Source organism: Carettochelys insculpta, chromosome 30 (genome assembly GCF_033958435.1).
Source record: "Carettochelys insculpta isolate YL-2023 chromosome 30, ASM3395843v1, whole genome shotgun sequence".
NCBI classification, from domain to species: Eukaryota; Metazoa; Chordata; order Testudines; family Carettochelyidae; genus Carettochelys; species Carettochelys insculpta.
The window spans coordinates 7,557,086-7,582,201 of record NC_134166.1 but is presented as its reverse complement, the minus strand read 5'-3'; the positions used below and the strand labels follow the sequence as shown (position 1 = coordinate 7,582,201).

The 25,116-nt window shown below is 47.8% G+C and overlaps 1 protein-coding gene across 4 annotated transcripts in view; it reads right to left on the bottom strand.

Moving 5' to 3' along the window:
* The window catches only part of SETDB1 (SET domain bifurcated histone lysine methyltransferase 1), a 26,820-nt gene extending 1,704 nt beyond the window's left edge, over positions 1-25,116 (bottom strand). Inside the window, exons 1-21 of one of the 4 annotated variants that reach the window (XM_074981363.1) lie at positions 24,996-25,116; positions 23,426-23,648; positions 22,816-22,988; positions 21,665-21,702; positions 21,278-21,377; positions 20,567-20,737; positions 19,361-19,562; positions 18,514-18,587; positions 16,795-16,985; positions 15,031-15,160; positions 14,458-14,596; positions 11,777-11,935; positions 10,879-11,487; positions 9,980-10,096; positions 8,911-9,080; positions 6,559-7,190; positions 5,001-5,029; positions 3,790-3,922; positions 2,416-2,581; positions 1,548-1,759; positions 479-567 (exon numbers count right to left, since the gene is read on the bottom strand). In XM_074981363.1, the coding sequence (XP_074837464.1) occupies positions 479-567; positions 1,548-1,759; positions 2,416-2,581; positions 3,790-3,922; positions 5,001-5,029; positions 6,559-7,190; positions 8,911-9,080; positions 9,980-10,096; positions 10,879-11,487; positions 11,777-11,935; positions 14,458-14,596; positions 15,031-15,160; positions 16,795-16,985; positions 18,514-18,587; positions 19,361-19,562; positions 20,567-20,737; positions 21,278-21,377; positions 21,665-21,702; positions 22,816-22,988; positions 23,426-23,637 (3,746 nt within the window). In that variant the 5' untranslated portion in view covers positions 23,638-23,648; positions 24,996-25,116. Of the gene's footprint in view, positions 1-478; positions 568-1,547; positions 1,760-2,415; positions 2,582-3,789; positions 3,923-5,000; positions 5,030-6,558; positions 7,191-8,910; positions 9,081-9,979; positions 10,097-10,878; positions 11,488-11,776; positions 11,936-14,457; positions 14,597-15,030; positions 15,161-16,794; positions 16,986-18,513; positions 18,588-19,360; positions 19,563-20,566; positions 20,738-21,277; positions 21,378-21,664; positions 21,703-22,815; positions 22,989-23,425; positions 23,649-24,263; positions 24,284-24,995 lie in introns of those variants that run through there. The other 3 variants (XM_074981359.1, XM_074981361.1, XM_074981362.1) reach the window with 3 other exon arrangements.

Genomic DNA, 25,116 nt, shown 5'->3' with positions numbered 1-25,116 from the left:
TTCCTTGTCTTGCCACAGACAGACCATACTTCAGGCCTCATGTGCATCAAGGGCGTAATAGCCCCCATCCTGGCACCTGAGGTGCTCATGTGTGACAAGTGGAGGCCGTAAGTACTCAAGGTGAAGCTGCACAGCCTGGGAGAGCAGCAGTATCACTGTTAATTAGCGGGACGCCCCTTTCCAAGGGCACCAAACAGCCGCTGGGGCTCTGCTCTGACTGGCCTAAACGGCATCGTGTGGCCTTGAAAGTCTTGGCCACAACAAGCCAACAATGGGGTTCAGAGAAGCCAGAAGCTCTGACTTCCCAACCCCAGCTCTGGTCAGCAGACCATGTTAGCAGCCACAGAGCAGAAGCCCCTGGTAAAACTTCTGAAGGGGACTTGCTGCCCGGGGAAGTTTTAAACCGCGTGGAGCATCAGGAACAAAAAAAAGCAACAAGCGCAGCCCTCCTCTGCGCAGGTGGCGTCCGCTCACTTACTTGCTCGCGAAGAAGGCAACCCAAGGGAAACGGAGATCGTGAGTGTCCACAAAGACGTTCTGCACAAACAGGTTGGGGCTGCAGCTATGCTGTGAAGGGACGAGAGAAACCAGTTTATGACCAGGCACTTGTGGCAGGCAGGGTTTTTAAACAGGGATATTCAGCCCCTGAATCAGACTGAAATCCACTGAAAACACGTACGACATGGAGTGAGCCCCAAGGTGTGTGTTTATCACACAGTGACGTTTACTCCAAGGAACAGCTTCTGCCTTGCAAGATATAAAGATCCTGTTTTTGTACCAGGTGAATTTCACAGCAGCACACTGAGCCTATGTCCTCAAAACCTCCATTTCCACCCCCATCTCGCTCTAACGGCAAGAGGGAATGTGCTCTGTTCTGGAGCTGCTTTGACTGGTTTCTCCCCCTTGCTAAGCTCATCTAGAGTCAAACAGATACACCAGCCTCAAGCAGACAAATTGCAGGTTGATGATGTTGGCCTGCGAATGGCTGGAGGGGGCCAGAGAATTCAAGTCCAGCTGCCTGCCCTAGGACAGCTCAGCAGTGGATCTGGAGAGAGAGAGAGAGCGCGACCTCAATTCACGTCCTAGTGGAAGGGTGTTGACTTTCCAGCCACCAGACCCCACAGTGGCCAGTCCCCACCAAATGGCACCAGCCACGGCAGGGCTGAAATGCACAGTACAGCATGTGCCTTGGACGCTAGATTTGGGCAAGGATACCTAAAGCCAGGGCTCAACAAACTGCCAGGCCTCAGGGGCAAAAGGTGGGATCTCCTGGAATGCACTGCCTGGGGTTCTGGCCCCGGTTGCTTGTGCAATAGTGGAGGCAGCCAGAAGCCACAGGCCCTTTAAGGGCCAGGCCTTGGGGCCATTGCATCCTCTGTCCCCCGCTCTCTGCGCCCCTTGCCCAATCTGTAGGCCCGTACCTAAGAGAAGGGGGACTCCTGGGTATGGTTTGCTCACGATCAAACCCTGCCGAAGCCCCTAGAGGATACACAGCACTCACCCTTTGCAGCCCTGCCTGGGAGAGCGCATAGGAACAGGAAACTCACGTTCAAGTATCGGCCGAGGTTGCCTTCGAGTTTGGCATCAATGATGTAGCAGGACTCTTCGCCATCGTAGAACTGGCGAGTGTTTTTGCGCACCAGCATGTTCTCCCCCTTCTCGGCTGAGGCCATATTGGTCGATTTTATGGCGATCCCGTGAGTTGACTTGAGGGCAAAGCCCCGGGTGGATTTCACAGCCACTTGCCTTTTAACTGGTCCTGCCAAAATAGACAGACATTCTCACTGTGTGCTTTCTGCATGCTGCCTTAAAGGGTCTAAGACAGCGATATTGCTCTGACTTCAAAAACAACAGCAGGCAGTTGGTGAGCTGAAATCCATTTAACTCAATCAATGTGGCTGGCTAAGAAATAGTCGTGTTTCCTCCAAGGCTCACAAACCACTCAGGACTCAGCTTCTAGAGCTGGGACAAAATCCTGACTCCTCTCTGCAGCAGGGACCCAAGAGTCCTACCCCCATCCCCTCACTGAATGTTTTCTGTGCCCTGACTGGCAATCACTCTTCTTCAGAATCTCAGGCTTAAAAGGTCAATGTCTACTAGTTCATCTGGGTGTTTGCTGTGAGATACCCTAAGAAGGGCCAAGCAACCAGCATTGAAGTCAGGTCCCTTTAAAAAAAAAGTCTCGTTTTAGCTGCCCACTTTGAGTCACTTTTGAGACACTTCAGAGCTCAGTCTCTCCCTTAGAATTTAGGCGAGAGTCAGGTGCACGGGGATCAGCATTTGTAAGATGTAGCTGCACCTATTGTGCCCGAGGATCAGACACATTCATCATGTTACCAACTTTGTTCTCCTGCCTCTGCCCTCTGTAGGGAGCTCCCTGTTTAGTCCCACTACTCCCTCACCAGCTGCCCCTACCTAGGCCAGAAGAGGAATTCTTTTTATCGTCCATGTCCTCTTCCTCGGAGCCAGAGGAAATGGTCTGGATGTCATCACTGTCGTTGGCATTGCCCTGCGCTTGTCCTGCTGCCGGCTGCCCGTTCTCCCCCTCGCTGTCTGTGCTACTTGACAATGTCAGCACATCCTGTAAATGTGGAAGAGCAGCTCAGGCATTGCAATGCTGGCCAAAAGCTTCTTTTTAACTTCTCCGGAATGCTGCTAACGCCTCCAGGAGTCTGACACTTCCTTTTCTCCAAGGAGCTGAGATTAAATATTCTCTCTCTCTCAGGAACCTTTTCACAGTTATTCATTAACACTTACGATACCCTTGGGACGTCATTTTAAATACACCAGGAGGAGGAAGGACCAGAAGCCAGCAACCCTAATACACAGGCCTAATGACATCAGAAATATTTCTATAGCACTCTTTGGTTTGAAGATTATGTGGACAGGAAGGATTTTAGCCACTGAAATGTGCTGCTCTTTCTGCAGTGGTGCATAAGAGCCACCTGTCCAAAGCAGGATGGGAAAACAAAAAGGTTCAGGATGAACCTGCAGGAGGAATTCTGAGGGTTAGAAACTCCAAGGGGAAAACTGACCAGAACCTGGGGAGATAACACCCCTGAACCTGCTGGCTGAAACAGCCACTAACGGTCAGAACTTCATTTTAGTCCACTTGTACAATAGCCACAAGGGCTGATTTGGCTAGCTGCCTGTTTTATGGTCTCCAATTAGAAGTCAACAATGCAGGAAGTATTTTGTTTCAGAAGCTAAACCCCAAAATCGGTGCACGCGCACGCACGCGCACCAAAGGATCACAGCGCAGCCTGGAGCAAATGATGTTTTGCAATAGGAAATAGAGGCAGGAAGAACCAAAGACCCCTCCATACCAATCCATTCTCACTGGAATTACAAAAGATCAGCCATATGGGATAGGTCTATCTGATCCTAACAGATGCTCAGTGACCTAGGGGGAAGGTGGAAGGAAACCTACAGTCCCTGTGACTGAGCCCAGGGCGTAAGTCTGTAACACTAATTCTGGCAACCATCTGAACCCTATGACTGTAAGAGCCCCTACAGCGACGTCTCTCACCCCATTTTGACCAGGTCTATCTGCGTCATTACAGCTGCTTTCCCCTAGTGAGCCAGAGCCTACAATTCAAAGCAAACCCTGGGATGCTGTAACCCCGAGGAACGAGCTACTGCAATTCACTGGGCTGGGGGTGGCTCTTTATCAGGCTGGAGTTTAAAGAAGGCCTCACACACACCTGCAGTTTGCAATGCCAAAAGGAAAAAACCCAAAGGCCCAGCCCCGTCAGCAAAGCTCCACAAGCCCCAAAGCACAATTCTCACATCAGCTGCTTGCTGGGCAGGAGCCAACAGCCTTCTGCTCTGGTGAATGGTCGTCTTGCTTTGAGGCCTCCGGATCCCCTCGAGTTTCATGGGGCTTGGATTATACCCGTACACCTTGCCTGGCTCAGCTGCCCTGGGGGCCAAGAACAAAAAACAGGTCACCCCAGCCACGTCTTGGCCATCTCTCCAAGCTGCCCTGGGGATATCGAGAACTTCTGACTGCTGGAGAAGACAAGAGACCCCCCACCTTCCCGACCGACCGTCACTTGCTAATCCAGACAGTCCAATTCCACGGCCTAATGTGCAAAGGCTTCACCAGCCTCCAGAGTAACACAGCAGCTTTCTCAGCCCCTTCCCTTGGCACGTAGCTGGTCTCCCTCACATTTGTACTGGACTCTGCAGAGCAATCAGCTGCCATGGATGTCCCTCACTGGCTGTGCAGAGCCTGGCTTGATTACTTGGGAGGCATCTACTCACTACAGCAGGGATGAGGAACTTTTTGTGGATTGGGGCCACTGACCCATAGACAAGTGAGTCGGGGGCACCACACAAACCCCTCACTGATGTGGTCCCCAACTGGCAGGGGGCCAGGGCTTATGGGGTCTGGGCAGAAAGAAGGGTGAAGGAGCTGGCTGGGAATTGGGGGAGCTGGGTTCAGGAGAGTTCAGGAGTGATCTGGGCTAGAGTGGGGTTCAGGAGGGATGGGGTGGGGGGTCTGAGAGGGAGTGGGTGTGGGGAGGGGTCTGGATGGGAATGGAACACAGGAGGGACCAAGGGGTCTAGCTTACCTGCTCATGCATGGATACACATGGCTCTGCTCCCCTTCCCTCCACATGCAGGCACCACCCTCCACTGCTGCGATTGGCTGGAATTCTGGCCAATCAGAGCAGTGGTATAAAGACTCCAAACCATGGCTGCTCCCCCACCCCTTCCCCTGGACGGGGTGGGGGAACAGGGCAAGGGGCAGCACAGCCTACAGCCACTTCCCGCTCTCCAGCAAAGCCAGCGGTCTGGATCCAGGCCACAAGGCTTGGGGCTCTGCACTCCAACCCTGTTGTGGGCAAGATGCTGGGAAGTGGAGTCCAGATCCAGAGAACCTGTGGGCTGGGAGTTCCCCTCCCCTTCACTCCCATGGTAAAGGCAACGAAGGTCCCTACAGAGCACTGACACGCTGCAATGTTTCACTCAAATTCAAATATTTCAACACTTACAGCGGAAGCTTGTTTGGCTCTTCAGCTTCCTACAAAGTGAAAAAAGTAAGAATTAAAACTGCTTCGGCAGGCACCTTTGAAGCTTTCTGTGAACATGTATCTAGTATCTGTGCCATAAAGTACTGTGACCCACTAGCCGTAAGACCCAGGCGCTGCAGACAGGCTCTTATGGAGGCTGGTTACCGCTGGGTATACCTTGTTCACAGACTCCAGAGTGGGTTAGTTTTCCCGTCTCAATTCCAAAGTCCACTCACCCCACTCGGCACAGGTTTGGGCCTTAAATCCACCCTCGGGGGATTAAGTATTTTAGGATATGGTACTTCCACTTCCCAAGGGAGACGACTCCACAATCCCACACACCTCCTTCCTTGTCCTCTCCTAATCTGTCCCCCTCTTAGGATCATTGCATTCCTTCCAGTAATTGTTCTTGGATCAGTCCAATCCTTCAACTCTTCCACTTCTTAGACAGCTACATTCCTGTTAGCTGCTGCTTAGCCAAGTAATTAGGTATTACACCCATTAGTACTTAGGCCTTTTGACCCTTCTGCTGAAGTCCCTCCAAGGAAAGTCCCCAAGGAATTTAATGTATATGTGAGGGTAGGAAGACTGATCTAGCAGCAGGACACAGGCCTGGGACTGAAGCTTTGGCCTCTATTCCGGGCTCAGTCACGGCCTATATCTTTGGCCCTGGGCAGGTTACTTGCTCTCTCTGGGCCTCATTTTTCCTTCTATCCCTCACAGAGACCAAGGTGGTGGTGCTACAAACTACAAATTGAATCCCTCTAATCCAGAACTGGCTCATCTGGCAACATACTTAATCCAGCATGATTTCAGTTAGGTGGATGGCCATTTATCATGCGTGTGGCAAAGCTCCCCAGGGTCCCATAAAGTTTGTTTCCAGCCACCAGTCCTGGCTCTCAGTGTTCTGTGCAATTATTTAGCTGTAATTTACCCCTAAATGTCTTCTCAGAGCCCAGTAAGCAGTGGAAGTGTTGGTAATGTGCTACACAATAATGACCTCCAGTGATCCAGCAAATTCTCTTATTTCAGCACCAGTCAGGTCCCAAGGCTGCTGGATGAGGGAGGTTCAACCTGGCAGGATAGCTTAGCTCAGGGGCCAGCAACCTTTCTAAGGCAGAGGGCTGAAATCTGACTTTTCGACCTCTGTGTACAGTCTGAGCACTGGGGATACTTTCTAAAGTCTTTAATAGTCCTGCGTGCAACAGCTTTATTAATAAAGACAGATACTGAGCTTTTGGTGGTTAGTAGCATTGTTAACTCACAGACAGCCTGGTTCTGAGCAAGCTCCCAGCTGCATGGGGGAAGAAGGGGCTGAGCTCCTGCCTCACATGCCGATGAAAATCTGCTCATGTGCCACTCTTGACACCTGTGCCAGGGGTTGCTGACCCCTGATCTAGCTGAATGTAACATTGCGATCCAGGAAGGCTACAGCTACACAGCAGAATTTAGCACCTGGTCCGGGCTTTCCCTTCTCTGCACTGCAGTGGTGGGAGATTGGGGTGTATTTACACCACTGTCAGGACAGCCATTTGCTTACCTCCTTCCTCTGCATCTTCACATCTCCCTCCAAGCCAAAGGCCTCCTTGCCCACAAGCCCAGAAGTGCAGGGCTTCTCTCTGTCACCCAGGACTTCCACTTTGCCAGCCCTGACCTCGCTGGCCTCGCTCGCCTTGAACGAGGAGGTGCTGTCATTGTCCTGGAAGCTGTCAGACATACTGTTGGAGCTCAGCCATGAGGCCACTTTGTTTTTAGAGGTCTCCTCAGACACGGGCGGCTTGCAGGTGGTGGTCACTGCAACCTCATCATGGCTGATCTGCCTGGTGACGCCAGAGTCCTTGGAGGCCGTCTCAGACAGGCCATTCTCCTTCTGGCCCCTGGTCTGCCGGCGGGTGGCGTAGCTGCGCCACACCGAGCTGGTGCTGAAATCCTCATCCTTGCAGAAGTTGTCATCAGAGCTGTCCTCGTTGGACTCCTCTGGCTCCTCGGAGCCTGTGTTCTCTTCATCCTCATCCTTCAGGTCCACGCCACTGCTGTCAGAGGAGCACTTGGCATCGCTCTCGTAACCCTCCTTGAAGTTCTCTACGCTCTCGATGTGATCCAGATTGGCGAAGTACTCGTCCCCCATCTCCAGCCCCTCTTTGTCAGCAAAGTCATCTGTGAGGATTTTCCCTGGAAAACAAGCAGGCCACGAACTTTAGTGGCATTTTAAGCCCTTTGAGAATTCTGAAGTAAACAGGCCTGGGGTGCTGGGCTCTAAAGACAGCACATGCTAGGCCTGGGGTTATGGAAAGGGGGCTGGGGGTGCTGAATAGCCTGGTACTCCAGAGCTGAGCCTGGCTTACTTCCAGAGCACAGAGCAGGAAGTATAGCAAACAGCTCAGTTGACTAAGACCACTGCAGAGTTTTCAGTTGAAACTATTTTTCAATGGGAAACTGGTTGGTGGGCTTGACAGATTAAGTGAAAAAAAACAGCCTGGTTCCCATGGACAAATTCAACTTTTTGTTGAAAAGAAACCTGAAAACGGGGAAAACATTGAAATGCCACCATCTGCTCTCATGGGAGTTGTAGTTCTGGACCTTCATGTCCCCATTCTCCTTTGTAAACAGGGATACCTGGAGGAACTATATCTCCCATAATGCAATTGAGCAAGAGGTGAGCCCATGGTGCATGATGGGATGCACCATACAGCTAGGGAGCCCAGCCCACAGAGAAGGAAGGCCCTAAGGCAACATTTCCAACTAATCTCACTGCTGAGGTTCCTCAGCTGGTCACTAAACTAAGCTGTAGAGCCAGCAGAGAGAACCGAGCCCTTTGATGTTTAACTTCTGTGCTTTAATGGCTGCACGGCAGCCCAAATCAGCTAGGAGCTCTTGGAAGAGAAGGTCTCTGCATAGCTCATGCTTTGCTTGGGAAAAAAGGGAGACTGATGACCCAGTGTCTACTGACTGGACTCTAGTGCTGTGCCTACAAGGCCAAGTTATCGCAAAAGAACAGCTGTTATTTCGAAGTAACTTTGGCAGTGTCTGAATGAAGCCCATGTTATTTTGAAATAAATTCAATATAGTGGGTGCGTTATTTTGATGCCTCATGTCACAAGTAATAACGCCCATTTTGAAATTGCTATTAAGACATGGAATAGTGTTGTTTTTGAAATAAGCCATAGTGAGCTCCAATGGCATCATTTTGAAATAGCGCCAAGGACCCAGAAATGGTATTTTGAAACAGCTGAGCACTATTTCAAAATGCATTTTGTGCATGGTTGTGTTATTTCAAAACAACACTTCAAAATAGCCATTTTTGAATCATCGATTTTGAAAGAGCGCTGCCATGTAGATGCAGTGAAGAAGGCCAAGAACTCAAGTTTACAGAAGAATCAAGAGCTGAGACAAAATAAAGGTTAAGAAACTAAAGCATTCAGCACTCAACTATGGGCAACCAAGTGCTAGACTGTTTAAACAAACAGGAAACTGGTGCATATGTATCCACGTTGCTGTGAATTAACACTGCAGGAGAAACCTCCACTCCTGACAAGTGCTTCACTGCAAATTAGGGAGGCTTTTGTATTGCCTTGTTTACAGGAGAAAGCAGTGCTGAAATTGCAGTGGACCCTTACAAGAGTTGGGAAAACAAAGCATAACATGCATGCAAGAAGGTCTGTGACAATTCTGTTTGGGACTTAAGATTCATAGAAATAAACCCTTGATGACTGTGTCAGTTTAAGTAAATTCTTGTTTTGTTTAAGAAAGGGGCAGCTGAGTGACTGTTGGCAATAGCAGCGTAGTCTAACAGGAGCAGACGTTTCATGCACTGTGTGTGAGAGAGAGAGAGAGAGTCAGTCAAAGGACATCCCAACAGATATTCAGTAACAGTGAGGAGCGGCAGCTGTACCTGCATAAATGCAGACAAAAGAGCCCTTGGCAATGTCATCAAGGCAGCGGATTCCCCAGCCTTTGTTCTGAGTCTTGAATAGCTGGAGGCGGACCTGGAGTCCATGTTGTACCAAGCGATTGGTGCACATGTTTGTGTTGCATTGGCATCTCTTGTTACATTCGTAGACTCTGGGAAAGGGAAAGCCGATGGTTATCCCAGCACACTTCAATGACCAGATCCACCTCTTAAAACCCCTCACCAGAGCTGGGGCCCAAACAGCCATTGTGCACCCTCTCCCTTGGGCCTGCTTCGCATCTGAATCCTGCAGTGTTACTTGGTGGTATTCCAGGAAGTGGGGAAAATGAAATCCCAACTTTCAGCTCTAGAGGGCACACAGCACTGGTAATAGTGGTTACTGAAAGAGATTTAAAACCATGAGACCGGTTTTCCACAGCTGAAGAGCACCGGATCTGCCCAATTAGGGGCAGAGATAGATACAGTCCAGACACAGCCCTGCCCCTGAAAGAAGGGTGCTTTTGCTACAGATAAAAAAAACAGTTCAAAAGTAAATCAGTTGCCATCAGTCTCAGAGGTGTAACCGTGTTTGTCTGTAGCCTCACAAATAACAAGCAGTTCTATGGCACCTTGGAGATTAACAAATTTCTTAGATCATGGAATGTAGTGGGTACGACGAAGTCAGTTTTACCTATAAAAGCTCATGGTCTAACGCATTATATTTGTCTCTAAGGTGTCACAGAACTGCTTGTTATGTGCCATAAGAGGTGAGTGACTACTAGTGACACCCTGGAGCAAATCTGAGACACCCCATGTAGTAAAGCTGAACAGCTGTAGAATGAAATCATACATGAATACTTGGGTCCAGAAGGCCCCTGCTTTCTCCAAAACGTTTTTTGGCCAAGAATAATTACAGGAAGATTATGAGACATGCTGTGACTACAGCAATAAAGGTCAGAAGCATCTTGTCAGAGTTTCCGACCTCTGCACCTAGCTCTCCAGTATGTTGGCCGACTGACCACCCTGGTCTCAGAAACCCAGCTTAATGGAAGCACAATACCACTCTACTCACCCTGTTGGGAGGCATTCCTCCAGCCTCTTGTGCTGGTAGCCAGCATTGGGGTTGATCTGCCCACCGGGAGTGCAGCCTGTTGCTTGGACGGTCAGCTGATGACAGGCACATTTAGATCTAAAGTCACAAAACCCGCATGTATATTTATCAGGCACAGCTTTTAGAGAAGTCCCACCTTTCGAGCTACATGCACATGAGGAAGTAGGGACATCTGGGACTTTGTCTCTTTGAGCCTCCTCTCGCTTGCTCCGATGGTGAGTTACCATCAAACATTGACTTGCAACAGAGTCTGTCCCCTTACATGTGTACAGCTGCCTTGAGCCGCAACTGCAAAGCCAACTTTTTATCTAAACAACTTTTAAGATTGCTTTCCCAGAGGAGCACTGGGTGCAGGATACTAGCCACGTGGAATCCCAAGGCAGAGAAATCAGTGTGGAGAAGATCACAGATATAATCAGACTTGGGTACATGCAAAAGAAATTAGTGCCACCAAAATGCTATTGTGGGCTGTAGCACGGGCACTCTAGAGGCCTCAGAGTGGCACCACTAACCCTAACCAGCACCCACACCAGGGGAAACAAAATCTGAGTAAATACACGGATTCTGGAACACTTGGGAATCCACTGAAAACAGTAACAGTCTCAACCTAGCGACAGCACCACCACCCAAAACACTTCTGGAATAAAGTATTCCCTCTGCTGCAACAGTCAAGCCAAGTGCCCTAGACCTGGGGACACAGTGGTCTCCCTGGGGAGCCCTGGCTTCTTTATCACTGCCCACGTACTATGTGCGAAGGAGCCAAGAGCTGTTAACATCCAGGATGCACAGAGGCCTCTTTGCAGAGACTTTCCTGAATGCCTGGCCCAGAGACTTGACAAACTGTGCAGAGAGTCACCTACTTGTCTCTGCAGCCGTCTTTGCAGTCACAGCCCACGAGGAACTCCCAGCTGGTGTTGATGTAGACCCCCTTCCCTGGGATGCGCTCCTTGCTATAAGCCACCTGCGGAGGCGGGGTAGTGTCGATCTCGTTGACGCAGGATAGCGGCACATCCTCCTTGCCTTTGGTGATGTCTGCGATGTAGTAGAAGGGCTTGTAGGGCTGGAACTTGCGGTCCACCAGCACGTAGGGGTCTAGGCAGAACATCTCCAGGAAGAGGAAGTCACAGTCCGTCTCAAAGATGTAGCGCTCAATCTCCTGCATGGTGCGCAGGCACAGCCCACATGGCGTCTTGTAGATGACGTGGAAGCCCATCTTCCGGTTAATGCGGCGGCGGGCGGTCATGCGCCGGAAGTCATAGAGAAGCGGGATCAGGAGGGGGTTCTTACTGCGGTACTGGTCACTTCGGATGGGGCGGACCCGTGACAGGCAGGCGTAGCTGCAAACATGGGGCAAGTAGAAGAGCTTCTCCATCGGAGCTCGGTAGGAAGGCTCGTTGGGCACCCGGTCCATCATGCCATGGAATGACTGCAGGGCAGTGTTGCTGGTCTGGCCACTGGAATAGCTTCCACTGGAGAGAGAGAGAGAGAGAGAGAGAGAGAGAGACAGAAAGTAAGACCCACTAGGGACCCTTCCCCTGGAGGAAAGCAACACTAACATAGCTGGATTTGGCACATGACACCGCAAGATAGTGGTGCCTCCCTTGGGAGAAAGTGGCTACACTGAGCAAAAAGCTTCAAGGAACAGGAGGAGGGAGGAATGTAGAAAGAGAACAGCACATGTTCTCCTTTGGCGTATGCCCAAGCCTCGGGATCCTGCGGCAGGCATGTTAAGGGTGGGCCAGACTAGAGCTTGCTCACCGATATTGCTGGTTCACTGCAGTTTTTCCCAAGGGAGGAGTTTCACTCAGCACAGGAGAAGCAGGCGAAGAGTGTCCAGACCCCACCGAGCCAGGACGGAATGATGTGCTTTTCTTGGCCACTTGCTTTCTGGACTGAGCCAGCTGACTTTCGGGGCTTCTATACAAAAGAAGAATGGTGCACAATTTCATGACCAGGTGCTCACATGAGTGGCAGGGGTTAGACAGACAGACAGACCTTGGCACCTAATACACTCTGAAAATTTGAAATCCCCCCTGCCCCCATGGCAGAGCTCTGCCTACGCTGCTTGCCAGAGACAATCTCAAGTAAAGGTTTTCTGTGCGATGGTCTAAGGCGGACAGCCCAACAGGATACACACACCGTAAAGATCCCAAGTTGACTACAAAAACTACTTTTTACATGTTGTTGGCATACAGGGGATTTCTGGGAAGTGGGGTGAACACTGGTGGATATTAAACTAATTTCAGGCATGCAGGAGAAACCTGGATATCCAAAGATCCCTTGGCTGGCAAAAAACTAAAGCAGAGCCTTTGGGCTTCTGTATTGGTGGCACATTTCAGCATCAGGGAGAGACTCAAGTTTCCAGGTTGGAATGCTCTTCTTACCATGTCAGCAAGAGCAAGGGGAATACGTCTCCTTGCTACACATAGCTGTGCGAATCAATTACAAAAGGGGAGGCAAGCTGCAGAGTGAAGCCGAACATCTGTACTGGAAGATGCCGGGTACTCAGAAGAGCACAACTAAGTCTCATTGTTTGCGGAGATGGTGGTGATTTCCAATCAAATTATACACCAACTGACGGACCACACCATACATCAAACTAACTGTTCTATGTCAAACATTTGGTGGTGGGGAAGGTCCATTTACATAAAGCAAGTTCTAGAATCGAGAACCAAGAGAGAGGTTTATGAATGCTTAAATCCAAGGAAAACGGTTTGAAGAAAACCGTGACTTGCAGCACTTGCAATCCCAGCACCGGGGTATTGCACAAGAACCTGAAAGTGAAAGACTAGAAAGCAAACAAGAGCAGTCAATATCAGAACGATGCACTTTGAGTACACAGGACACCAATGCAAAGATGCCGTTCTTTCAGTTTTAATAACCTTAATCATAACCTTAAATAGCTTTACTAGTAGGATTTTTAACCCAACCGTGTCCCTTTGATCAGCAGCAAAACTTGAAGGAGTCTGTTTTCAGTTTATATTAAAAGATATCGTCTTTGCAGCAGTTTACCACACTAAAGGCAAAGGGGCTTAATCTGAGCCACTTATCTGAACTAAAGCTGTTGTTCTATGTCCTTTGAAGACAGGATCTTAAAAAATATTACATATGATTTAAGACCCCAGAGTGCCTTGCAACCACTGCAACAACTGTTGTTTAAACAGAAGCATGCGGATCAGACAGCTAGAGGGAGTCTGCATCTTGCAGTTTAGTGTAACAGACTTCTATCAATGTCTATTGGTGATGCTGCTGTTTATCACTCCGGTAGCCTCCTCAGTTCAAGTTACTTTAATGACAGCAAGAAAGTCTAGGTCTTGTTTGGAGGACGTCACCCTGGAAGAAGCCAAGCTGTACATTCCTCAAGGCAGAGGGGACACCACTGGGGAGTAGGACTCTCACCCTGGCCGCGTAGCGAGGAAGAAAGAAACCAGAGCTTGGTTTCATGAGCCTTGGGAAAGTGCTAGGGTTAGGGTGGTGTGCAGGGGGCACGTACTAGTTGCCCACTATGCTCAGGGCAGAAGGATTCATATGACATTGGCATTCAGGGCTACAAGTAGCAGAGCAGACCATGTTACTTTCATGCTGCTACGTTTGGAAAGAATCTCGTGTATAATTCTCAACTTGGTGCACAGGTTCACTACAGCTTGGACACTTCTTGTCTCCCTTTTCCCCATGCAAAGTAGCACAGTCATAGCAGAAGACATGCAGGCAGGGTATCATGCGTCCATAAATTCTGATGGGAAATCCACAGTGGTGACAAAAGTGAACAGGCACCGCATCCTTTTCTCCTAAGAAGTTTATCCTGAAGTCCCAACACACAGGCTCTGGACATCTTGCCTTTTCCAACCCACAATCTCCATTGCAATGCAGCCTGTCTCCTTCATCAGATCCTGCTGCAGCACTGGGGTGTGCCTGTGATAGTGTCCAACTCATGCCTGTTGCAGCAGAAGGTACATGTTGGGTGTGGCCGGAGATTGGTTTGATCAGGTCTGGTCCGTGACCATCAAGACCAGCCAAAGAGTCTGAATTCTCAGTGCCTTGTAAGTCCATGAGCCGGTCAGTCCATGTGGAGGAATGCAAAGCAGCAGGGGGCCAATGCCTGGATCATGACATGAGGGAGTAATTCAGAGAAGCAACAAACTTTGTAACTTGGATATACATCAAGTGAGAAGCATTCGGACGAACAAGGACAAGAAGCTTTGCTCAGTGGCTACTACTGTCAGCCTCCCCACTCCCAGATACTCATCCATCAGCCTTTATCTACTGTCTCCCCACATTGGAATTAAAACAATTGTGCAACCAAGAAACGAGCCAAGTGACGGAAGAAACCCACACCAGAAAACTCCTTCCCACAGGAATGGATGGAGCCAGTAACAACTAAGAACTGGAGGTATTTAGTGCAGCAGAGCGAGAAAGCACAGACTCAGTAAGGTACTTACTCCATTTCAGCAGGCAGTGGGGAAACAGACCGTGGAGGTAGAGACATTGCTGGATTTTGTTCTGTAGGTTTAAACTGGGTGGTGGTTCCAGTTAAGTCTTGTGTGTACTGTACCACAGGGCCTTTGCTTCTCACTGCACCTAGGGGAGAGAGAACATCTACTTCAGGCAAAGACTGGTACACTAACTAACCACACAGTTATGGGAGAATCCAGTTACCCCTCATTGCTATTTAGTTTCACATTTTTCTAACGACAGATTGTTATCAATTCTATTCTTGGAAATATTTCAGATCAACCACCACAACTTTGAATACGTAGCAAACACCAATACTACAGCTAGTGGCAGATGAGTGGTTACGTCCATTCTAACAAAGTTAGGACAGCAAGAATCCCATTTTCTAATGCTGCAAGAAAATCAAGAGTTGCATTAAGAGTCCAGGCTGTTGGAGATAAATTGGCAACTAATTTTCTTGCCAAAGTTTTTAAAACTAGGGAATAACAGGCAGATTTCAAAGTGCTGAGAAAGCGGTTTAAGGTCATACCCTGAGACAGACGCTTGGAGGAATGACATACCAACATTGGGACGAGTCCTCATCTGCCCTCCTTGTTTCTTTTCCAGAGTAGAGGCTGTAGAGGTTTTCATGCTGAACATCGGCTCCAGGCGTGTAGAACCCCGGTAAATCCACTCACAGCGTTTGTCATCCTGTGGCAGGGAGAAAATATGCTGACATTCACAGTGTCTGAGATTAGGCCAAGAAGTGTGAGTTTAAGGGGGCATCAAGCTTTGAAGCATATATAAAAAGGGCATTAATGTTGCACTGTTCCATTGCATATTAAAACTCAGAATTTAAAAATTAGTGCACTCTGAGGCTGTGTCTACATCACAAAAATAACTTCAAAGTTGCTTACTTCAAAGTTTAGTATCTACACACCCCCTCCTTCAAAGTTAAACTTCGAAGTAGGGCACTAATCCATTTCTGGGAATGGAGTAAGGACTTCAAAGTTGGTTCCTAGTGTAGGCATAGCCTGAGTGTGTTGTGTGATTTGGAACCAGTCAAGCGTGTCAGAAGCCTGCAGAAGAGCTTGCACTTGAGACACACAGTACAGAACAGAGACGGTGAGCTGTTTACAGCTAGACAGAGACAGTCAGCACTCATTCATAGACTTGTGCACAGGAAATGCACAAGATGGGAAAGCTGGGACTGGTTAAACCTGGCAAGTGATGGGAAGGAGAGGAAGGCAGGCAGGGGTTCTCACAACAGGGAGCTGGGAGGTCATGAGCTGTCACCCTCCACCCCAACCCTGTTTTGCCTCCAGGATTTATAATAGTGTGAAATTTTAAAAAGGGGGTTAATTTATAAGGGGGAAACCACACACAGAGGCTTGCTGTGTGAAAGGGGTCACCAATACAAGAGTATGAAAATCACTGGAGTAAAGCCTCACTCTGAAAGGATGGACTAGGCACTTCCATTTAAAGGTTGGCCTTGCAGCCAAGGCACTTGCCAGGAGACTGGCTTCCACTTCCAGCTCTGCTATCAATACACCCTGCGGGATTCTCGGCAAGCAATCTCCCTTCCGGGAACAACAGTTTAATGCCTTAAAAGGTGTTTGAAGGATCAACTGGGTAGTGTTCATCAGGATGTCACTACTATGGGGGCCACACAAGGCTTAGGAAATCAGAGAAGGGAGTGAAGCACAGGGAGGGGTAGGGAACATTTACCTTCTGTATCAGGACAGCAAGACTGTCACTTAAGTTTCTGATCAGTTTCATAAAAGTTTTCTCACACAAGCACAGTGCGCCTATGTGAGGATTCAGGTGGCTGTTGGAAGGACTTTACAGTCAAAAAGGAGCCAAAACAAAAAGTTCCCATAGATCGTTAGATAAGAAACAAAACTTTTGTTACCTAGTTCAACACGCAGACCTCTCTCTCTAAGCCTAAAAATTAGACATTTTTAGAAGCACTGACATGGCCTAGGAGCTGAAGTAACTCTTAAAAAGGGGACTTGGATGCTTTGCAAAATTTGATCCATTCTCATTTTAAACAGAAGTCCCTCAGGTACCATCCAAGTCAACCTACAGGTATTATTGGACCATTTTCCTTGCAGAACAGAGGGACTGCCAGACTAGATCAGAGCTGAGGGCCACTGAATCCAGTATCCCATTTCTAACTATGTTCAATAACCAGTACTCCTTTTAATTCACTTGCCCTGGCAAGGAAGCTCATTTTGTCCATCTGACCTACTGGAGAAGTGAAGTTCTCAGCTCCTGATTGGCAACCACTCTGGAAAAATAAACTCAAGCTTCCCCACTTCCAGGGGCGAGGAATGCTTCCATACCAGGAAGAGAATTTTGACCAGACTGCCATCTACTTCCTCCACTCTGGATTTCCACCAGGTCCCTTCCCATTCCGTTTTAATCAGCTGGCCGCTCTTCAGCAACACCATTGGGCGATTTGGATAGGCACCGATGTACTCCTCTATGAAATCACGACAGGAAACATCTTCTATGTCTTCCCACGTCTTCTTTACTAGTCGGAAAGAAATGGTAAAAGGCTTTTACAAAGCTCTGAAGTCTCCCTAATGATATTCCAGATGTGAAAAAGAGGTAAGACAGCCTAAAACACAATGAGGGGTTCTAAGAGAGATTTTCTTCTCCAAAATGCTTCAAGCAATCAACACTTGCATGCAAGACAGTTAAGAGCCACTGTCCCAATTTCACAGATGAGGACTTGTAGAGAGAGAAAGACAAAGTGACTCTCCCAAAGGCACACAGACTCAGAACTCCTGGTTTTCTTTACAGATTTCTCCAACAGGATCAGATTTTAAGGCCAGGAAGAACCATTGTCATCTTCCAGTCTGACTTCCAAAAGCAAAAGTCTCTACCATTCAAGCCCTAGGACTAAGTGTACAGAAGCAAATGAAAAGGTATTGCAACAAAAGGAGTGACTGCAGCTCTCTTATACAAAGGTAAGTAATCCCTGCAGCCATTTCACAATGACCAAAGCAGTGATAGGCTTAAAGCGGTGGTGTCCAATAGCAATTCAAAGATCACCACTCTTGTGGTTGTTGTCCTTCTATATTTGCCACATTATACAAAACCTATTAAATATAACATTGGTAAGCATTTCATAGTAAATACAAATGACAAAGTTTCAAAATGACCCATTTATTAATATTATTTGAAATTGTGTGACACTTTGTAATCTTGATCTTTTACTAATTATTTCTTACATCCCCCAGAGCCAGGAACTCCCAACCCGCTGCCCTCCCACTCCTCTGAATAAATGCCCTCCCCGAGAGCCAGGTACCCCCAGCTGTCCCCTTCTCATTCAATGTTGGGAGCCACCACCAAGCAGTGGGGCATGGGCACAGAGCGGGTGGACAGCACTCTCCGCATACAGCTTTCAGGAGGACTTGCATTTAAAGGCTCCAAGAGCCGCATGAAACTCAAGAGCCAGGGCCACCCCTGTATTCTCCACAATGCAATGTCCTATTCGCCACACGTGGCGAGTGGCGAATATATTGTACACTGAGTGCTTAAAGAATTGCCAACACTTTCCACAGGTAATACTTGATACTCTCTGCAACTTCTTGTGCACAGCAAGCCTTGCCAGGCAAAGCGTTTAATTCCATGGTGGGCAACCTGAGGCCTACTGGAGTCCTACATGTGGCCCATGAAACACTCTTTACTGCTGCTCATACCCACGGTTTCAGACTCTGCTGTTCTTTTCCTACCTGTATTACTGAAGTGATATGCACATAAAGAAAGGGCACATGAAGTGAGGCGAGTGCTGAGTCACAGTCAGTGTCTGGATGCAGAGAGGGCACATGGCTGTGCACACATCAGCACACTCCACAAATTCTATGTACACAAGCACAGTTAGCAAAATTACCCTAACCTGGGAGATTGCCCTGGTTATGCCAACCTTGTGGCCTGTTGAGGTGAGTGGCCCACTCACCAGCTTAGGTTGCCCATCACTGGTTTGATTCCAATGCCAGGACAGAACTTGGTGAGAGGCCTAGCAAAGCACAGGAGCATGCAAACAGGTAACTCACGTGGCCTGCAGATCGGGTACAGCTCTGACTGAGTGACGTAAGAAGCATAGCCATCATCAAAGAAGATCAGGAACCTGGAATTAAAGTGTGGCAAACGGACCTGTATTTAATACTCCTCTGAAGCTGCCTTATGGGATGGGAGTAGTGCTCATGAATCTAACTGAAAACACCTCACCCAGTCTGTGTTACTGTAGTGCTCAGAGCCCAAGTCAAGAACCATGGTGCTAGGCTCCACATACAGAACAAAGAGGAAGCTGCACGAAAGAGCTGACAATCGAAGTTATCCGACCAAAGGTGTATACTTTGTAAAAAGGTGCGTACATAACTTGGATTAGCTAACTTGGGTGAGTGGGTAGCAGCCAACTGCATGCTTCCTATAACCTTAACTCAAGCTGTTAAAACAAGTTGTCATGTCTTCACTGTTGACTTTTAACCCCAAGTTAAAAGCTGAACTGCCATGATTTCACTGCTAGGGAACTCAGGTTAGCTAACCTGAGTGAAAACACTTTTTTTTTGGGTTGGGGGGGGTGGGAAGGTGCAGTGTAGACACTTCCTCATGCCTAGGCCCTGTAACAGCAGGGTCTTCAACAGCAGCTGTGATTTGATTGCCTCAGATTTGATTGTCTCAGAAGAAAACCGCCCACAGGATAGGAATTGATTGTTTGATTAGTGAAATGGGAACTATTCTCCCGCTATTAAGCATCATTAAAAAGCTGGTTCACCCAGATTCACAACAAGGTTTAGAATCTGACACACAGCCTCAACTTCACAATAGTTTAACTATTCTACATATACCTGCCCCTCAGACTGGGACCACTATGGAGGAGACTTTTTTAAAAAAAAATACCTCATCTTATTCTTCAGGTTCGGTGTTTCAGCCACGATGCCAGCATAGAGCCAGACTTGATTCCCATCCTTGTACTTGGCCACGACTCTACTGCCGACATAGAGTTTCTCTTCAGAAGGATGATAGTCATACGCAATGTGATTGCCAGACAGCAAACTCTTCCCCTTGTTGTCGAACTTCACTTTGAACTTCTTACCAGCACCTGACCAGGCATTTTAAAGAGAGCTACGGTCAATGAGAGTCATGTCACTTCACATTGAAATCCTGCTACCAAAAAGAGCCTCAGGTTAGATTATGTCAGAAGCAACCATTGCAATCATTCAGTCTGATTAACGCCAGCATCAGATTTCCCAATACGAATTACTGTTTGAATTAGAGCACACCTTTCAGCAAAAGCCATCCACGCATGTCTGTGATCAAGGGTAGAAACCCATCTGAGAGGAGTCTAACTCAGAAGATTACTAGCAAGACCGTCTCGTTTATCATGCCTAACTGGACTATATTTCACTTATCCAGTAATCTGAAAGTACCTTCAGACATTCAATCTTCGCACCCCGTGATCCACACTGGTATGATGCCCTTTTACACAGTAGGGAAAAACAAACAACAGTGCAAAGATATAACTTGCCCTGGGGTCAGATTCTCTCACATCTGCCTCCTGCAGGGCTTCTTGCACCTTCCTCTGAATAAGCTGGTCAGTTTCAGAGATGGAGTGTGTGACAAGACCCATGACTATTCTGATCTGGTATCGTACTTCCTATATTCCTGATTGCATAGTTCTGCCTTCTCCAGGACAAGTTCTCTCAAGGGGCAAGATTCCAAAGATGGAGCTAAACTACGCTAATACAGAAGGCTTAGATACCCTCCTCAACATCAGGTACTAGCAACAGGAAAACATGAAAGATCAAGGCCAGTTCACTGGTCACTTAGACTCATTCTCCCTTGAAATAGGCTGCTCTGATCCAGAACTGGTGAGGAGAGCAAAGGACTATGCATTGAAACTCCACTATTGAAATCTCTAAGCTGAAGGAAATATAGGATGGCTCTAAGGACAGAGGGACAGGCAGCAGCACAAAATCTTAAAACAACATTTAACCTGTATTAGGAAGTTCAAAGTCAGGACATATGCAAGTGCTGTTGTCACCCCCAACAGGCTGGCCACTGCAAGACAAATAAGATAGTGACAGCCAAGACTGACTCACTCACCTACTGCCTGGATTGCAATCAAGATCCCTTTGTGCCAAGTCTTGGTCCGCTTCTTGCCTAGGATACGCATACCAACCACCAGGTCGCCATCGTTGCTGAGATCACCCCCAGCAAGCCCAGAGCCCACCTGCTGGGACCCTGCAACAGAGCCCAGTGGCGAGGACAGCCCATCTGTCCCAGAGAGAACAAAAGGTGAGAGATATAACGTCAGAAATAATTTTTCAAAGCAAACTTCTTCCCTGTGTAACTAAAACCACTTCAGTTTAGAGCTGGACAAGCTAGAAATCGCATTAGCTAGTTGCCATTTATGCTCTTTCACTCAGCCTCAACTAGTCAGTTTCATTTTCAGGTTCTCATGCTCTAGCTCAGCGAACCTGGCAAACCTCACAGGGTCAGTTGTAAACTAAGTCCTTTAACAAAAGTACAATATTATGAAAACAATGCTAATGCTATTAAGAGTTTGGAAAAGATTGTCAGAAACAAAACCTTAGTTTGGGGCAGGAACCACCTGATGGTCCTTTAAATAGACAAGCAGGAAAAAAGAGACAATAGACGTACTCTAGAATGTTACACAGAGATTACTGAAACCCTCCCAAATGCTTTCCATCCCGTAACAGCAATGACCTGTCTCTGACTGTGATACAAAGCATAAACCCCTAGGCAAATGACTAACCTAGTACTGGAATTGCCCTCTCCCTCTCCCACCCCCACCTTTTTGCAGGTCCTGAGAATTTGTTTTTTTGTTAGCAGCTTCCACAAACTTCTGAACATCTTGGGCAGACTTCCTCATCGCAGCCATAGCTTCTCGAAGCTACCATCAAGGAAAAAAGGAGATAGAAATAAAGACATTTTTCAATACAAGACAATATTTTTGAGGGGCTGCAACTTTGATAGTATTTGTTTGTCCCAGCAATTTCTCCAGGAAGCATAATGAAGTTCAACAAAATTTAAGATCATCAACTCTTTTCAAACAAAACAAAAAAACAAAAACACAAAAAAGCATCCCTTGTTCTAGAATGTTTGCACAGTGCCTAGCACAACAGCCCCTTGAGCACTACTTGTAATACAAGAGCACAACACAAGGCTTTTCCAACTCACCAGTGTCTGATCCTTTGAGATTCTGTTGCTTGCATCACCTATATTTAAAAACAAAAGAAAACAGGAAAAAAATTGAAGCTTAGACTAATCTGGTAAAAGTCTAAATCAGACCATGACTTCCTCCTGCTGAGACACCAAAGCAAACGGAAGGGGGGTAGAGAGAACATCCATGCCAAAGCACAAGCATAGTTTAGGGTATAACTGATGTACACACTTATTAGACGATCCACTCTGCTAAGCCAAAGATTTACATTGACCCTCCTCCGTCCAGGGACCACTTAACACAAATGTCACTACTCCCATGAACCGCAGCAACTTCTGAGGCAAAAGGCATTATTACAGAGGAATAATTGGCACACAGGCATTGGGATCAACAAGCAAGAGAAAATTTCGGGGAGGATATCTTAAGAAGCTTTAACTTTTAAGAGGGGTCACCCAGAATCGTTGCTTCTACAGACTCTCCCAAGACACATCCACCCACAGTAATTTAAATGGAACTTCTTTTGTATGGTCAAAAATGCCAGGAAGGACAAGACAAAGTAATCCTTTGCAGGTTAAAATGTGTAGTTCCAAGAATTCCTGCTATTTCAAAACTGAGGCGTATATGTAGAAGCCATCTCTCTTCAAACAAAGTTCTTATAGACAGAATCTCAGGGGGTCACATCTTGAGCACCCACAACACCTAGTGACTTCAATGAGGAGTGGGTGCTTAGGATCTCAGCCCCCCGACCCCAATTTTACCTATTTTCTGAGGAGAGGATTCCTTATGAACACCTTCCCATTTCATCCTCTTTCTTCCCCACCCAAAAGCTGTGCTACCTAATCCATCTGGCTGTTGAGTGCTGGAGGCAGCGTCTCTGCAGGACTCCTGAGAGAGCACGAAATGGGGAGGGAAGTATCATAAGAGAGTTTCCCAATGTAACGCCTTTCATTTCAGGGAACAAATGCACTGACTTCACAAGTACCACTCTTATTACACTTCCCACAGGCTCCCCATCTGGTCCTGCCCAGCCTCAAGAGCAGTAGCCCTAATGCATATCCTTGAGTGTGCCCCTTGACCAAATTCTCCTTCATATTCTTTCCAGGGATACATTTGTATCTCCCCCTCTGCTACCCCAACCCACTCCCCACTGTCACACAGGACACTGAACTGCGCTTCCAACCCGAATCAATACTCATAACATCGTCGTCATCCTCGTCTGGAATTTCGATCACTTCCATGGGCTTGGAAGCTGAGTCCTCATCTTCAGAGCTGCTCTCCCGATACTGAAGGCCCAGCTTGGAGTAGAGATCTTTTACCAATATCTCGCATTTTCCAATGGCTCTGCAGCATAATGGGGGCACGGGAGAAGGGACAGAAAGAAAGCTCCAAGGTAAATATAACTACAGTCCACTTCTCCCAGGAGGAGAAGGTTTTGCACAGCAGTACCTGCTACACTAAGGGGCTACTCAGCAGTTGCTGCCATCACTAGCACTAAACAGAAGTGAACCAGAATTATTAGTTGAACAAACCTTAACCTGAAGGTCTCAAAACCACTACAGAATATAGTGTCTCACACTACATATACCCAGAAATACCAAAGTGCACACACTTAGTGCGCACTTCTGAAAATTTGACTGCATGCATCACAGAGCAAGTCATCGGGGGAGATGGAAATAGAACCTGAGAGTCCTGAAATTCAATTCCTTCTTCCAGTATGCTCACTGCTACCTCCACTAGCTCACTCTTCAACATAAACCTGCCACTGCAAGCATGCCTACCTTGAAGCATCATCAAAGAGCTGGTCGACATATGCCACTTCTGCTTCTTTCTGTTCCACGCTCTTTTCCAGCTCTTCCAGCTGTTGTTTCCTTTGTTTCACACACTCAAACTTCTCCAGCTCCTCATCAATGAATTGCTGGAGCTCTTCCATAGAGATTCCCAACTCCTCCATCACTTCTTGCTGCAATGCTACTACTTCCGGAGAATCCATTTTTGCTAAAACTAAAGCAATAAAAAATGAGGCAATGTGCAAGCTTCCCAGGCTCTCTCTCACACATTGTAAGCCGCAGCATATGTATTTTACCACTCTACTGTCCTTACTGAAGCATTAAGCCTTATAAGCATATAAGCACAAGAATGGCCATATTGAGTGAGACCAAAGTTCCATCTGGTCCAGCATTCTTTCTTCAAACAGTGACCAATGTCAAATAGCCCAGATGGAATAAACAGAAAAGGTAATCATCAAGCGATCCATCTTCAACAGATGCATGAACTGATGCTAATCATGAGGTGACAATGTTTAGATGGAATAAAAAAAGTGCTCAACATAATTTCAAATATCACGCGTGCTTCTCAAAGCTAGAAGCAACACTCAATAGAACTATTCAGAATGCTGCTTCCAATATACCAGAAAAAGAATGAGTGCTTGTAAATGATGTAGAAGAATAAGGGACCCTAAAACAATTAGATTTTCAGTTTGGACTAATTCTCCAAGCCTTCTAAGTTTTTGAAGTTTATGCCTCACCCTCCTGCTCCTAACAACCCCCACCAATCCCTTTCATGGCCATCTGAGAGAGTGCCCGAGCTTGCTCCCATGATCACACAAGTGCTATTTACCTAACCAGAGAGAAAAGATAACATAACTCCCCTGATGGCAGCCAGTATCCCAGCTGTGACGCATAAAATAACTTAAAACTGCTCCCCACACATCCATGCATGTAGAGAACATGGACCAAACAGCATCTAGATACTTCCCCTCAGCTTTTCCACTCAATATCTCTGATGATTGCAACTCCCACAACCACACAGCCACACCTCCTTCCACACCTCCTGCCTTTCCTCTATGCTAACCAATTTCTTTTGCTGCCTTTCCATGCCTGACTCCAGACACCTACTCCTCATTACGTTCCTGACTCTCCTTCTGAAGCTCTTGTCCCACGGCTCCAGCCTCCCTGTTGCAATCATTTTCTGACGCCGCGCCTCAACCCCTACTTCCAGCCTTCCTGGCTCCCCAGGGACTTCTCCTCTCTAAAACTCCTGGCTCCACCCGCATCCCAATATCTTCTGCCTCCCCAGCCCTCTTCCCACTGACTCTTTTAATGCAGCTCCCATCTTTGAACCGCCCTCCGCTGCTCGCGCTGCCTCTTAGGGGCCTGACAGCTCCACCCTCATCTCCAAGTCCCACACGCTGCTTCTGGCCTCCGCCATCAGACCCTAGCTCTCCAAAGCCTCTCGTGCCCCTCCCCACCCCCAGGGACCCCTCCCCAGCCACCCGCTCCAGGGACCTCCCCATCGCCTCCTTCCCCAACCTCTCCTCTATGTACCCCGCGCCTTCAACCCCGGGCTCACCTCTCCCCAGGTGGGCGGGGGGGGTGAGTTTCTGAGGAGCAGCCGCGCGCTGGGGGCGGACCGGATAAGACCTCACAGCACTTCCGGCGACGGGGAGCCGCGAAGCTCAAGCGAGCTCCGC